The 16284-nt window shown below is 39.2% G+C and overlaps 1 protein-coding gene across 1 annotated transcript in view; it reads left to right on the top strand.

Annotated features, from left to right (window-relative positions):
- ANKS1B (ankyrin repeat and sterile alpha motif domain containing 1B) overlaps positions 1-16284 on the top strand; it is a 417422-nt gene that overhangs the window by 360741 nt on the left and 40397 nt on the right. Inside the window, 2 exon segments of the mRNA XM_036400345.2 lie at positions 7132-7239; positions 12486-12665. Coding sequence (XP_036256238.1) covers positions 7132-7239; positions 12486-12665 — 288 coding nt within the window.

Raw genomic sequence — 16284 nt, 5'->3', positions numbered from 1 at the left:
TGTTAGTTCTGTGGTTGGACTCGGTGGCCTTAAGGGCCTTTCCCAACTTAAATGATTTCCATGATTCTGTGGCTCTATGATAGCAGAGCCAGAATGAAGCCACAGCCTCTGTGCATAGATCTGGCTTGGACTTTGATCTGGCTTGAATGTCTATTCAGGAGTGGAATCAATGCTTTTAATGTGAATGTTTTACAATACAGAAAAATAGTTTCACTGAACTGAAATGATTATGATGCAATAGTAATTAGGTCTTCATGCATACATCTGGTAACTGGCAAATATACTGAGAAGCTAGATCTGTTCTGAATAGCATTTCTTTAACAACATTACTTCTGATCCTCAGTCCAGGTTCTTCTCTCCAGTGTTTGGGTTTTTCTTGTGTATGTTGATAACAGTCTTTCTGCAATCATTTTATATCTAAATAATGCTGATTTAAAAGAAAAATAAAAAAAAACATAGAGGGACTTCCATTAAACTCTAGTAGTAGAAGATATTACACCATCTTAGGTTCTTCACTATTTTTGCTGCAATTTTTATCAGATTATATAATTGCATTATATAGAAATAAACAATTTCCAATCCTAATATATTAATATCTTTATAATTAACTGATAATATTCATATATTGCAGAGCCTACCTTTTCATGACAGCCTTGGTTAGGATGGTGAGCTAGAGTAATCTGCTTTTTTACTCCAGACAGTGAATGGCTGTCTGCTTCTTCTGATACAGTAAAAACTCTTATTACTCTGTGTTATTAGAAGGTTTTTTAAAAAAGCCATTTACTTAGTAGAAAAGTGTCCCATTCTTTAAATGGGCTTGAATGTTTGGGGTTTTTTTCCTTTTGCTTGGAATTAAGTCTGCAATGAAAATAGATCAAAATCAGAAAAAAAGGATCCATTTTAGAGCTATTAAAATTTTCTATAGAGATTTTATTTCATCTCTTATTTCTCATTACATGAGCTGTATTTCATGCTTGTGTACAGATTAATGTGCTTTGCTGGTAATTGCCTATTAAAAATAGATAAATAAATTATTAGCTCATTATGAAATGTGTTATAGTACCAGTAACTTTAATTATAATTTATCTGCTGTGTAAGTAATCCTGCAAAATGTTGTGGGATAACATATTGGTACTGCAATTGCTCTCCTGTAGTGCCACATGATTAACACTGAAGACCTCAAGGAGTAAGTGCTTCTGGTCTCTGTGTCCACACATTCTTCAGATCTGATCTGAACCAGTAACTGGATCTACCATTAGCTCAACACACAGGTGAAAATGCAAGTCCTCAGTGGAGGGAACAGTCTGTATTCTAGCACACATTTGGGAATGTGGTCCACCTTTCAAATTCTCTAATATTTTTTCTACTTACTTCTACTTACTTCCTGTGAAAATGGAATGCTTTCCTTTATGTACAGACCTGCTTAGTGCTTGCCATTTTGCACATAAATAATATTTTCAGCCCTTCCTGTTAGAATAGGTAATCATTATTGTAACAATCTTGGTGTTTGTATGTACAACAGATCTTTAGGATTTCTGATTTATGGGGGTTTGAGACTAATGTGACAAAAATGCACATATGTAATGTTTATCTTTACATCTGAGGCTTGTAAAATGATTGAACTGTGACTTATTTCTTAAGAAGCTGTGTATTTAACTTTTTAATTAAAAAATTGTTTTTAAGAAACAGTCCAGCATGCAACCTGAGACGCGTCCTCAGGAGTCAAAGTGGCCAGCTATCAGTTTCAGCCAAGTCTTATTTCACTGCATTTTACTGGGTTTTTAAAAGGAAATATTAAATAGATTTTTTTTCACTGAAATATTAATGTTTATTGATTACAAGCACAAAATTACTGTTACTATTTTTACCTTTAGTGGAGCCAAAATACTAGCGCCTGGTATTTTCTGTTAGCAAATTTGGAAAACACTTTAATGATAAAAATGGCTTGATTGGCCAAGTCAGGACAAAGTCTTTCCTGAGAACCCCTACAAAAAGTAATGAATTCTCTCAGTCTGACCTGGGGTGGCAGTGGCTAGTTTACTTGGAGGAAACTCTTGGCCTTTGCCTTCTCAATGCCCTTAAATGGAAATCTGCATCTCAGTAATTCATTTGAGTGATAGGGGACCAAACAAACATCAGTTCCTCATGATAACATCTAGAAATGGGACTTGCAAGACAGTCATTGGCCTTTGTGAAATTGTGTCATCAAGTCAACTGGCATCGGTTTCCAGTTGGGTAATTAATTCCAGAGCATTTTGACATATATTTCATATCCTTATGATGTGAAATCATTATGATATGAAATAACAAGTCTCTTACAGGTGTCTTCTTAGGCATAATAAACACTTGCTTCCCCTGCAAATGTGGACACCAGAGGAGCTGCAGCAAGCCTCTGGCCAGCAGGATGCTTTGGTGCTTCTCTGTTGCCATGTGCTGAGAAAGAGCATAAAGTATCCCCGTGGGAAAAATGCAATAGAAGTCTGATATGATTTGACTGGATTTGGCTTTGTCTGGTGCTGCTAAAGCCCCTGGGCATGCACAGAATCACAGAGTGGTTTGGGTTGGAGGGGGCCTTGAAGAGCACCCAGTTCCATGCCCCTTGCCATGGACATGCCACCTGCCACTGGATCAGGTTGCTCAGAGCCCCAGCCAGCCTGGCCTTGAGCGCTTCTAGGGATGGGGCATCCACAACTCCTCTGGGCAACCTGCTCCAGTGCCTCACTATCCTCACTGTAAAGAATTTCTTTTTAATATCTAATCTAAACCTGCCCTCTTTGAGTTTAAGTATCATAGATTACTTGGGCCTATTTAATTTTCAAAATATACCAATTATTACACCAAGTAATCTTGGTCAGTATGCAGAATATAGAGGTTTTTTACCTTTTTTGTTAGTTTGGTGGGTTTTGTTTGTATGTTTGTTTTAACTGTTAACATTGACAGCAGTTCTGTGGTTAAGATCTGTAAATTTCAGCATCAGATTGATGCTGAAAATTTATACAAGTAAGTTTAATCCTTTTGTAATTTTCAATTCCATTGGTCAGGTGAGCAGTACAGTTGATCTGGGGTCACTTTCTGGCTCTTCTGGGCCCTGCCATGTTTTAGGATTAGCCCTGTGGGGCAGCATTGTGGCAGGAGAGGGGTAATAATCAAATGTATCCCTTCATCTGTAATTCCAGATAGCTTGGAGTTTATTCCAATATGACCAGCAGTAAAATGGTTAATAATATTGATTTTTAGCAAGTGTTTTGAGCTGTTTTCTTGCAGAAATAGGAAGATCCCACTTTTTTGGCTTGCATTTACCTTTTTTTCTCAAATTCTGGTGTCTGATGCTGCTACTGGAGAATCACTAGCATTGTTCTGATCACTCTTCAATTTTATATTTTGTAGGTGGTTCCTAGTGTCCAGTTGCTGCTACACAATTAGTCCAGACCTCTTGTGCTATTATGATCCTAATTTTAGTCCATACAAATTTTTTTCAGATTATTCCAAAAGAAGGAGAATTAATGTCTTGAATTTCAGTACTCTTTGTAATATTCTGGAAAAAAAAAATAGAATCATACAGTATTGAATGTTTTTATTCAATTAGAGAAAAGATCAGGCAGAAGAATGTTGCAGAAATAAAGCTCATTTTTAGGTGGAATAACTTGTTAATTCCAGCATTTGCGCATACACAGTCATCAGGGAGTTATTGGGCTACATGTATCTTTTGAAACATCTGTCAACTAAGCCAGAGATCTAAATGCAAAGTGTTACATTGGCTATATTTGTGGATTTCTTACATTTCCTAGTGGAATTTCATTTTGTATGCTAATCATTGCAGAGTACAGAAGTAAAAATAAGATTAAATTTTTGTGCATGTGTCAGTGCTTTGGATGAATGACTTGCCCCATTCTCTTTTAATTGTACTGCAACATCAAATACGTGCAATGGAGTAATATCATTCTTGTCTCAGGTATCCTGCCATCAGTGTGGAAAGAAGCATGTCATGTACATGCTTCTTTTTTTTTTCCTTTTGTCCCAGTGATGAAATAACATACTGTGGACAGCCTTGAGCTACTCTGAACAGTTTGACAACATGTTGTTGCTGATTCCACACTCATTTCATTGTTGTGTAGTAAGTGGGCTACAATCCATTTGACAAAATGCCTCACTGCATGACACTTATGTGCGCTGTATTGACTGTATTCAGTGTTAGTTCAGTGTTCACTGTAACCTGATTTATAGAAATTATTTACCAGGAAAGCTAACTTGTGGGCTGTTTTAGTGCAAGACTTTCAACTGTAACATATTTCTATGGTACTGCTTTAGGCAGCTGTAGCATTACACACTGTTGACCTATATTTGTGATATTTGACATTTTTGATAAATACTGTCAAGGATAATCCATCGCAGGACGAGTTTCCGGAGTTTCAGGATGTTTGTTAAACCATCATAACTCAAATATAGAAGTGTTTCAGAAAACAGTATTTTACATTGGGAAACAGGTTTTCCAAGTAAGAAAATTGCTAGGGAGTAATTTCCAGAAGAATACAGCTGTCTTCAGTTAATGGAGTATGTGCTCCAGATGAGACTGGGATGCAGCTGCCTGTTGCCTGGGGACCATATGTTTCTGTAGGTTGCATCGTTAACTCCCTCCCATTCACATTTGGGGCAACCACCATTATAATAGAAAAAAAAAAAGTGAAGTAAGCTTAGCAGTGCCTATGGTGTTTAAATATCTTTATTACCTTCCAATTGGGAACAGTTTTTGAAATAATTCAGTCATTGAGACCTGTCTGCTGATCTCTTATGTGTGTAGTCCCTCAAGACCCATGCCTTGTTCTCTCCCATTGTTCGACAGCTCTGTGAAGTCAAAGAAAATTGCTTTGTGTGGTTTGATATAGCTAATAAGGCAGTCAGGGTGCTGAGGACCTTGAAACAACCCAAAGAACTTTTAAGCTTGGCTTAAAAATCTCTGGATAAATGATCTTGTTGATGGGGAAGCATTATGAAAAAAGCAAGTTCACTGAAGTGCATTACTTGAGTAATGTTTAAAGCAGCTGTGGTTCATTCACGTGTTTCACATAGTTAAATACAGAGATAAGCTGTGCACCCTTCTGTTTAACACTCGGTGTAAACTGAATACATAACTAAGTCTCCTGCATGCCTCAGGCATTTCTCTGTTGCTGCCTTATCTCAGCTTTGCTCGTGCTTCTCTAGATTTAGACTGAAAGGACAGCACATAGCAGGGTGGTTTGTGGGACCGCAGCTTGTGCCCGCTGCTGAGCTGCAGGGTCTGCAGCAGCCCTGTGAGCTGCCTCTCAGAGGAAGGCCTCCATCTGCTCCATGTCATAGCCCATCACTCTGGAGGCGTGGGCAGCAAAGAGGTTATTGATGTTCAACAGTATCAGATAGCACAGAGACGTCTAACAGAGGAAACGTGCACGTGGATGGGTAGGCATGGATACTGGAATAATGACAGCGTGTTGCTGTACCATATTTTGAGATCCTGCATTTAAGAGATGTAGCAGGGGAGTTGCTGGGGTTTGGGTTTTGTTTGTTCTCATGAATTGCAGTTCTTAGTGCTACCACTTAAGCTGAGGTAGTTGTTCATTTAAGATGCAGCATTTCCAGGTTTTTTGGGGACTATTACTTTTTCTAGGTTGAGTGAGAACTTCCTCTCAGCTGAAGGGTGTTGACACACGGTGGTCCTAAATATAGTGGGAAGTACTGTTTTCTGAGAGGGAATGGAGGCAGCTCTGGAGTATGAAACCACATGTACAGTCTGGAGGAGTTATGTAAGGACACTGCTGTTTGCAGAGCAGAGGCTTTGCTGCTACAATTAGTGCTGCTATACACTCTACACTACAGCCATTGTAGCCATTAAAGAATACCATTGAAATATGCTTTTTTCCCCACTAATACTTAAAATTTCCAACTGGCTGCTTCTGCTCTCCCTCTTTGCCTGAGAGCAGTGGTTTTGTACGAGGCAAGGACACAGAGAAATACAAATGAGAGGAGTAGTTGCTGTAAATTAGGGGCAACTTTTTGGCAGTGTTCTGGGAGTTTGGACAAGCATGAGGTGTGTGAATGTATCCACTGATGGACCCGTTTCTGTGCAACAGAGATTTTGCATCTGATAAAAGTAATATAACTTCAGGGTAAAAGTTTGTCCACCCGGTGTTTCTTACACAAGGATGATTCTACATAATAACACAAACTGTATGAGATATTTGGAGATTACTTTGTGTGAATCTACACATACAGGTAACCAAGGGCAACCCTCAAACCACAGCCAAAATGCAAAGGATGAATTTATTTCATTACCTTGCTAACCACACCAGGTGACAGAGGGACAGGGACATGGCTCCATTCTAGCTGGCAGGAGGGGAGGGGAGGGCAGGGCTTCTGCCTCTCTATAACACAAGGTTTCCCCCATGTCTGTGAGAGTGTGTTATCTCTCCACAGGACTTCCACTTCTCAAAACAGGCAGAGTATGAACAACATTCAGCATAATAAATGGAGTTTTCCCACACCAACAATTTTAGCATTCCCAGCTGCAAGGTGACTTTGAGAGAAACTATTCCCTCCTCCTCTGCCAAATCTTGCAGTTTTAAGCCTTTCCTAGCAACACTGTTAAAGGCATGGTTAATAGATTTAGAAGTTGTAACATTTACTCACACTACAATTCCTTTTTTCACTTCTTGCCTCCTCTAAGCATTCACTGGCTGTTTCTCTCTCTTTTCCTCATCCATCCCATGAATCACTTTAATCCTCATCACTCACTGTTTGCATGCACCTTTGCATTTCCTTCTCCAGTCTTCTCATCCCTTCCCTTTTTTCTTCCTGCTCTTCTGCCTTCTTCTCATTTCATTTTTGTTTCCTCTTTACTCATGTTTGAGTCTGTTTTTTGCAGTTTTTCGCACCTATACATGCTCTAGTTTCTTCCTTCATTTTACAGTGTTTTTCCTCTGATCTCACCTCTCATTTTCTCTGCTGATTGTTTGCCTTGCACAGTTCCCTGTCTGCTCAGCCTGTCTAAAGGACTAATTTGTTAAAAGGTTTAAAGAGAAAATGGCTTCAATCTGAATGGATGTTCAGGTAATGGTTGCCATGTGCTCTTTTAATGATGGATTTTTGATATTATTTCAGGTCTTAAAAATTAGCTTGATTGGCCACCGGAAGCGTGTTCTGGCATCTTTGGGAGACAGGCTTCACGAAGATCCTCCTCAGAAACCACCTCGGTCAATAACCCTCAGGGTGAGTCTCCATGAACATTTGTTTGCATTTCTTGACAAGTCAGCAAGGGTTTAATAAGCCTCACATGAAAACAATGGCTGCTTTGAGTGTGGTTCAACTTACCTCCCTTCAGAGTTGTACATTATGGACACCTTAGGCTGACCTGCTCTGTCACACCTCCCCGTGTGGCCAGCAGAGATATACTGACATTTTTACAGGATGATCCATTTTCAGATGTCTGCCTTAGGATGAGATAAGTAGAATCTTAAGAGTATCAGCTTATCTTTGCTAAGGAAACTAGCTCAGGACCAGGGATGTAAAAGATGCATGTCTTCATTTGCCCACAGGATTCCCAGCCCAGCTGATCAATACTGCAGGAGAGTTACCATTTTCCTTTCATGTTTTCAAATGTTTGCACTTACTTTTCAGACATATGCTTTAAGCTTTTTTTAAGGAGAACATCTTGAAAGCGTTGAGATAAAAATGCCATTAAGGGGTCTCTGTATATCAAAAGTTTCATCAAGTTTTTAATTTTCATTTGTATTCCCTCTTTCAGAAACCTTGTTGCAGTGTCCCTGGGGTTTTTCCACACTTGACCACATTTAATCTCCTCTCATTACACTACCTTCACTCAGTGTCTCCAATCCAATGCCTTTGCTTACTTGTTGTCTGCTACTCTTACCAAGTTGTGGTCTGACGGCCACTTCCTACTGGGTTCTCTCCAACAGAGTTCATAGCAACATTTTTATTTTGATATTTTAGGTCACACCTTTCGCATTTGATTGGATCCTATTATTTTCATGGGGCTGCATTTCTGACAGGAATTTTGTTTGGGATTAAATTTCAAAATGTCAGAGGGTGTCTGTGCTCCCAATTTAAATTTCCTGGTGTAAATAGAAATACAGAAAGACAGAATGAGGGCTTATTTTTAAGTGTATTTAAAATTTCTATGACCGGCCTGTTTTCACCCTGCTTATTCTCAGATGCCCCATACAGACATTTTAGATCCAGGCCCTCAATTCAAGCTATTCCCAATGCCATATTTAAAAAGGTCTGACAAATCTGTAATGTGCTCTAAGGCACATTGCATAAATGTGTGGATGTTTTTCTTGTATTTTATATTTATGTATTTTGTGAATGATTCCTGATGCATGGCAGGTGTTAAAACACTCCAAGGAAACAGAAATAGATAAAAAGGCAGACTTTTTTGCTGAATGCCTTCAATACTCTGGACTGGATAATTAATTCCTACTCAGCAAGTGGGAAGGTTTCCACAGGCCACATTCTTGGTCAGGACTGTATATTCTCAGTTAATATGGAAGAGAAAACTGGATGTCCTCCATCTGTAGTCAAAATGATAAAAAGTAGTCTGCTGCTGCACAGCTAGAGTTACTGATGCGGGCCAGTGCTAAATGTCATTTATCACCTCTTGGAATTGGAGTCTTCACAGAGAATCCCAAAGAGGAGGGCATGCATTTGGAATGGAGTTTTTCTTTCCCATCAACTGCTACTATGCCATTTCACACGAAACAAAGACATAGTGTTGAGTTTGTAGTCCACAATAATTTGTGTCTTGAAAATTGGCTGAAATAAACCATCTGCTGCTGCTGTAAGATTGATTTATATAGAATCACTGAACAGTTTCATTAGAAGGGACCTTAAAGATCATCGAGTTTCAACCCTCTCTGCCATGGGCAAGAGCACTTTCCACTAGATAAGGCTGCTCTACATCAGTAGAAAAGGTAGTTTCTTATTTAAAGTCTACTTTTAAGTTCCCCAGCTCAAGCTAAGCAATGCTAATGCTTCATCTTTTTTGTCTGTTTTTGTATTAGCTTTTAAAATATTTCAAAGTAGAAGGTTAACTATTGATAAAAAGCAAAAATTCCTTAAAATCTTAAAAATATCCACAACATATGTTATTCTCTGTTGTGTTACTGTGTAACACTATTTTGATTTCAAATATACTATATTCAAATATATATATGTTATATATATCTATTGCATATATATAGACACAGACACTATACAAATATACTTTTCTATACACAAAAGTATAGAAATTGCTGGATCTTGGGTTACCTAGGCAATCTTGCTTTCTTTCCTTGAATGCATCTTTTCCTTGAGTAATCTTTAATTACAGGACCAGTTTCCATGTTCTTCATGGGACCCCTTCCTCACCCAGTCAGCACTGAACGCCAGAATTTTAACTAAAGGACCAACAATTTCGGCAGAAAATTTGGAGAAGAAGTGTTGCAATAGTTATGATATTTTAAGACAAGAATTTGTTCACTGGAGAGAATTTCTGGTTTCAGGTTAGACAAACATCTGTGGGACATGAAGTGTGCTCAGGCAGCTTGGGAAAGGATCTCTTGAGCTCCCTTCCAGCCCTGACCTCTGTGGTTCCAGGTGTACATGAGCAGCAGGTCTGAGAGGGAATGAGGCAGATTTTATAGTGAAATATGTGATCAGACACCCCTGCAGGCCATGTGTCCTTGCACTCACAGCTGGGTGGAAACACAATATGAGTATCTGGTGACTAACAGCAGCGTGGCACTGAGGCCATGGGAGCACCTGCAAGGGTATCCATGCCTGGTCTGCAGCTTTGTTTAAGGAGGTGAAAAGGTGGGTATGGAGTGAGGAAGAAGAATGAAGGAAGAATGGGCAACAGGCTCATGATTAAAGGAATAAATGTACCTATGAAACTATAGACTTACACCTGGTTTTGCCACAAAAAACTTGGATAATTTGTGTTATTTAATTAATTGCCTCCTAAACAGACACTAATTGTATGTTACTGACAATCTACATATTTGATTGGAGCCTTGAGTCTGATTTATACAAGTGCTGAGTACACAGTGCTGAAAATTAGATAAACAGACATGGAGTTTGGAACTCAAGCACTTGGGAAATGGAGCAATAGATGTTGTAATTGAGTGAGTGGTACTTTCTAACCTTTGTTGTCTGTGTGTCTCTGGTCACCCACACTAAAGTAGTGATTATGAAATGCCAGAAGTCACAGGTGTGGTGAAAATTAATTGATTGACATTTGTAAAGCACTTATGAGCATCATGACTACAACGATATTAATCATCTTATCTTCAGAGCAGGATTTAGAAAGGGTTTAGGAGAGAGGTTTGGGGCCATGAAACGAGGCAAGAATAAAATACTGACTACATGTTAACTAATGATAACACGGTGCTGAGTAGATGACAACACGCTGCACAGTTGAGGATCCATCTGTGCTGTGAAGGACAACTTTGAGAAAATAGCATAAAATTGTACAATGACATACTGTTCCATAATGCAGAGGCACAGTAATTCTTTTTCTTCTTGAGTTGGTAGTTTTGTCTGTATTGCCTTGCCAGCAATCTTCCAATATAGATCTCAGAGTGAATTTCCTCCTCATAAGCAGTTTGATAAAATATGAAAAGCTCCATGAGGGCTGGAATCTCTATGTTCATCTGTCACTTTGATACACTGGTGGTCCTGCAACAGCGGGTGAATCCTGATCAGAGCAGAGAGAGGTTACCCTCCTGGCTGAAGCAGCAGGTAGCACTCACTAAAGAGGATCTTGTTTGGTGCCCATGTACTCAGGTTATTTTCAGAGCAGAGGTGTGTGTGCACCATGTTGTTAGAGGTGTGTGCCCAGGCAGGGTGGGTTTTAAAGGTTTTATGCCTCACCAAACCTACTGAGCATGTGCAGAATACAGCTTTCCAGAAGCTTTTAACTGGGCCAAATGTAGGTGGATTTTTGTGAAGGAGGGAAAAGATTATTCCTAAGAGGAAAATACTCTTTTCTTTGCCCTGGGAAATGTCAAGTGCTTGTCTCAGATCATAGAAAAACCAGAGAATTTTTTAAAAAAATTAAAATCCCAGTTAATTAAAAATTGCTAAAGAACTATATTTTCCTAACATTTTTCTTGTTGGCAACATGAAAAATACTAATCCATTACTGTGATTGCAAGGACTAATGTGACATAGACTCCTACACTTCAAATATTGATATCAGGCATTACTATGACTTGAACTTTCTATTTGGAAGAGATTACAACTCTCTGATTTCTTACACCAGATCTTGTTTCTTAACAGCATGGAGTAAAGTACCTTGATGCTTTTCAGAACTGGGCTTGCCTCAGTGTAATAATGCATGAATCATCCATTTTAATTCTCTCTTTAAATAAAAAGGCAGAACTTTTTTACCTTCCACACTGGAGCAGGTTTTTGTTTGCTCCACCATATTCAGGTCTCCTCTTGTTGCTGAGTACTGAAATAGAGCATTGCAGCAGCAGGTGGTTTAGGGAAGGTCTGCACTGAGCAAACCTGCTCCCGGGTACGTTCTGCCAGTACCCTACATCCTGAGAGAGGAGCATTTCCCATTCAGTTGCTGTGAGAGTGTTTCCCTGCTCACACTGGGCAGTGCACTGTAGCTCCCTGCTCCTGCTGATGGAGCTCCAAGAGAGTGTGGAACACTGGACCTGGACACCATGTTTGTAGCTGGTTGAACAAGAGATGTCATGTGCATGAGACTGGGTGTTTCCAAGCATACAGCACCATGCCTGGCTGTGGGCAGTGTGGTGGCAGATCCTGGTGCAATATATGTCAGGAGCACCTGTTTATTTATTAGGTGGCACTTACGTATCAATTCTGTGTGGTAATGGCACACAGACTGATACAAGGTTACAGTCCAGTAGAGGTAAGGAGAAAAGCCAGGTAAAATATTTGTGCTCTGATGCTTTCATGCATTCCAGGAGTTGGTATTTAGCTTGTGTCTGATATCTAGTACTTCAAGTTAAAATGGATGTTCTGCAAGACCTATAAAAATTGCAACAAAATGTCTATACTGTGTAAATGGGCATGTGTTTCTTTTTTCCAGCAAGAGGTGTTGCTAGTGTTCAAATCACTTTCACTGCTCAGAAGTGGTGAGAATGCATTTCGTCTTACAAATAGCTAATCCTAAATAATGGCTTTATTTGGGCCTTGACAAGAAGTAGCTCACTGTTTTATCTCTAGGAGAGAGTATATATTACACAAGGAGCTTTTAGGGAGGAAATTTGCCACTAGTACATGTAATCAGTGAACTATTTTTCCTTCTACATGGGCTCTGCACTTCAGGTAGCAAATCTCAAAAGTTCATCTACAATAACCTCTACTGCAGGAATTGTTCCATAAGTTTTTAGTGTGAGAAATTCAAATGCACTTTTAAATGTGTGATTTGAAGTCAGCAGTATGCTGTTCTTCTTATGCTGCATTTTTCTTTCTCTGTCCAGGAACCCAGTGGTAACCACACTCCTCCTCAGTTGTCTCCATCACTTAGCCAAAGCACTTTCACTACTGGTGGCTCCCTGGACGTTCCCCACATTATCATGCAGGGCGATGCAAGGAGAAGAAGAAATGAAAACTATTTTGATGATATTCCCCGGTCAAAGCTGGAGAGGCAGATGGCACAGGTAGGACTAAAACCAGTGCCGTTAAAAGGCTGGGCCTTGCTGCTCTTGGTTACAGGACTAATCCTGACCACAGCAGAGGGTTGTATATGAAGGCTGAGTTGTAAACAGCAAAGGTTGACAATTTTTCCAAGCTGTCTGTTCCAGCTCTCTATATTTCAAGTAGTGTAAATTGATGTGTTGGTGTACAAACTCTCCTCAGAGGCAGAGGTCTGAGGTTGCTTAGATGCATGGAGGCTGAGATGAAGGTGGCTTCTGTGCACCAGAGTGTGCAGTCTTCCCCCAGCACTGACTCTGCCCCTCATTTTCATAATAAGGTGCAGATTCCTGAAATTCTGAGCAATGTAGATAAAAGTAAGCTTGCATCAGTTCACTGCTGGAAACTCAGAGGACTTGAAGAGTGATGATTGCATTTATTAATGGAAAGGGTCAGCATTCTGCAAAACTGTGATCTAGGGATATATTTTGAGTATTTAAAAATAAGATTTAACTGTGAAAAAATTATTTGAATAGCATTAGACTCAACTGGGTGTTAAATCAAGCTGCTCATGAAAGAAAGCTTGAGGTGGCCTCCATGTCTAAATTTTTTGCATCCAGCCACTGAAAGAGTACTGATAACTTTAAGTTAAGCATACTCTGAGTGATGCCACAGAACCATAGAACTATGTAGGATGGAAAAGACCCTTAAGGTCTTCAACTCCAACCCTTAACTCAGCACTGCCATGTTCACCACTAAACTATGTCCCAGAGAGCCACACCTACATGTTGTTTGAACAATTCCAGGGATGAGGATTGAACCACTTCCTGGACAGCTCACTCCAATGCCTGACCACCCCATTCAGAGAAGAAATTTTTTCTAATATTCAATCTAAAGCACAGTAAATTATGCATGGAGAGTCTGTTGGTGAAAATGCTTTAGAATGAGCTCAACTGGTTTTCATTGATACCTATGATGATGAAAGACAGCCAGGTCTTGTGCTGCATGCTGGAAACAGGACTTTGATTTGCTGTCAGAGCAGGTGGGCAGCCAGGGCAGTTTCTGGAGCAACTCATTCCACAAAGGACCAGGTTGCTGCATGCTTCCCTGCATGAAGCTTCCCAGCAGTGGCTCTGCCTGCCACAACCCAAAATAGAGGCTCTGTCCAAAATGCAGCCTCAAAATGGAAACAGCTATGCAAATAACTGTATTATAATGAACAAAAGGCTGCAGTCTGTCAGCTAATTACATGAACAAGAAGTAATTAAATAAAAACAAACAAAATGAGGTGCTGCCATTACCTGGGAACACAGAAGCAAATTGAATTTCATTTGTTCAGAGGACATTTCTAAGGAAGTGAAATTGTATTTGGTTGGGTGGGGCTGTAGCCTTGCCCTTTTTTAATCTAATTTTCTGCTATAAAATTTTCTTGTACAGAATTAAGGAGAAAGTTGCTGAGTGAATGAGCTTGTTTTCAAACCAAAGTCTGCTGGACTTTGTGGCAAGAATATGGTTGAGCTGAAGTCCAGCAAAGAAAAGACAGGTTCTTAACATGAAAATATTTCTTGAAGGTCATGAAATTTAGGTGCTTGAGCATAAAATGCACACTTGCTTGTGGCTGAATACACTGATTTGTCGAATTAGCTCATTTTATCACTTTGCTACAAATTCCTCTGCTTGCTACCTCTTTTACTCACTAGCATTGAAGACAAAAAACAAAACAAAACAAAACAAAAAAACACCCCTATGCTTACAATTCTTTCTGACTCCGTTTCACTCCTTTGTTTTACTGATATTCCCAAGAGGTATGGCATGCTCTAATAAATGACACCAGGAGATTTTCTTTGTGTTGTTGAATACTGCATTTCCAGAAGGACTGATATGATACATGTCCAAAGAGAAAACTGAACAGTCATTACTTACACCACTCCAAACTCCTGTACAACCAATTAAGTGCTTAAGGGATTTTTTTTGTTGGTGGGGGTTTTGGTTGGTTGGGTGGGTGAGTGGATGATTGGTTTTTGGGGTTGTATTTTTTTTTCCTTGTGGTTTTTGGGGTTTTTTTGGTTGGGTTTTTTTTCTGTTGTTGTTGTGGGTATGTACCCACTGAATGGATGACTTCAGTGCCTACTTTCTAATTTTAACCATTGAATATAGCTGTCATCCTTTGGGACTCCAAAGGGGAAAATGGATTCAGATTAAATCCATAAAATGTGGTTTGTGTTGTTCCCTGAACTCCAATCTGTTTGAAGTCTTTTTCAGCTCTGCCCCCAAATTCTGCATTCCTGATGTATGTAAAATTCCCTTTGACTTTAATGGGAAAGTCAATGACTCCCTCTGGTGATCATTCTCAATAAATTGGATTCACCCCATTAAGAGGCTAATCAGGGATTTCTTCAACCATTCTAGCCCAAAAATAGATTTTTAAATTTATTTTGTGCAATGTGTGCTCTGCCAAAATGAACTATATTTCCTTCAGTCTTTTCCCCCAAAGCCTCTTTGAAATTAAAAGTAAAATAATTGTTTCTGCAAAGCAAAGGAGATCCAACTGATATTTAACATAAACCTTCTGCTCTGTATGTTGTGGGTTTTTTTGGGGTTTTTCTTTCATCTAGCAACTTTCTCCTTGCAGTTTGCTGGTTCTTTTGGCTTGTGTCAGATCAGCAGCAATTTCTGAACTGATACCAGTCCAGCTTCCCAGCTACAATACTTTTCACATACAGAATGATCTAGAGGGATTATTTGAATTGCTTTGAGAATGTTCTTTTGTCTTAACCCTTTCTTTGCTAGGCTGTTTGCATGCTGCTGTATGAATCTGCATGTGTACTGGATGCTATAGTTCACAAATGCGCATAAATGGATGCTGTGGTGTTTTGGAAGTTTTAGGTCTGTTCTGGATGATGAGATTAGTGATTGTTTTTATGGCCTTGAAGAGAGAGGCCAACATGGTATTGTGAACTTATTTGTTGTATTGCTTTCATGAACTTGATTTTATTTAAAAAATGTTAGAATAAGACTATCTTATCCTTAATTTAAAATATAAAATCTGAAGCTGTTTTGATGAAACTGGATATTTCCATCTTTACTATGGCCTGTGTTTCCACTAAACTGTTACAGGGAGTCATCAATCATGTTGATCTTTGCATCAATCAACCAATATTTCTTAAACAAGGAGCACAGCAGTTTAAATCTGTTTTCTTTGATGTGCTAGATGTGTTTAAACAGTTCTCCAAACCATAATCAAATCTGCTTGTAAGTAATACAACTCTTTGTTTCCTGGAGGAAGCACTGATTTAAATTTACTTAATGTGGGTGGTTTTGTCTCAAGGCCAGCATGTACCTTCATTTACAGTTCCCTAGCAGACTATTTGTGCCCTAAGGAGAAGATTGTGATATAAACAATGAGTCTAACCAATTTAGATTCCCCAGTGGAATAGGTTTGGTCATCCAACTCCCCCATTGATCATCCAGCTCCAAAAGTCTGTGATGTCTGGTTGTATAAATCATAACTGCCAAAATGGTAATACAGGAGGTTGTGAGATGGTTTGTTTTCCAAAGAAAAAGTAGAAAAAAAATCTAGGAAGAAATTAGTAGTCTGAGTCATCATTAGCTGTGGATGTTGAATTTTGAGCCTGCGAACTGCAG

Source organism: Molothrus ater, chromosome 5, assembly GCF_012460135.2.
Source record: "Molothrus ater isolate BHLD 08-10-18 breed brown headed cowbird chromosome 5, BPBGC_Mater_1.1, whole genome shotgun sequence".
Taxonomy (NCBI): domain Eukaryota; kingdom Metazoa; phylum Chordata; class Aves; order Passeriformes; family Icteridae; genus Molothrus; species Molothrus ater.
This window is presented reverse-complemented; position numbering and strand designations above follow the sequence as displayed.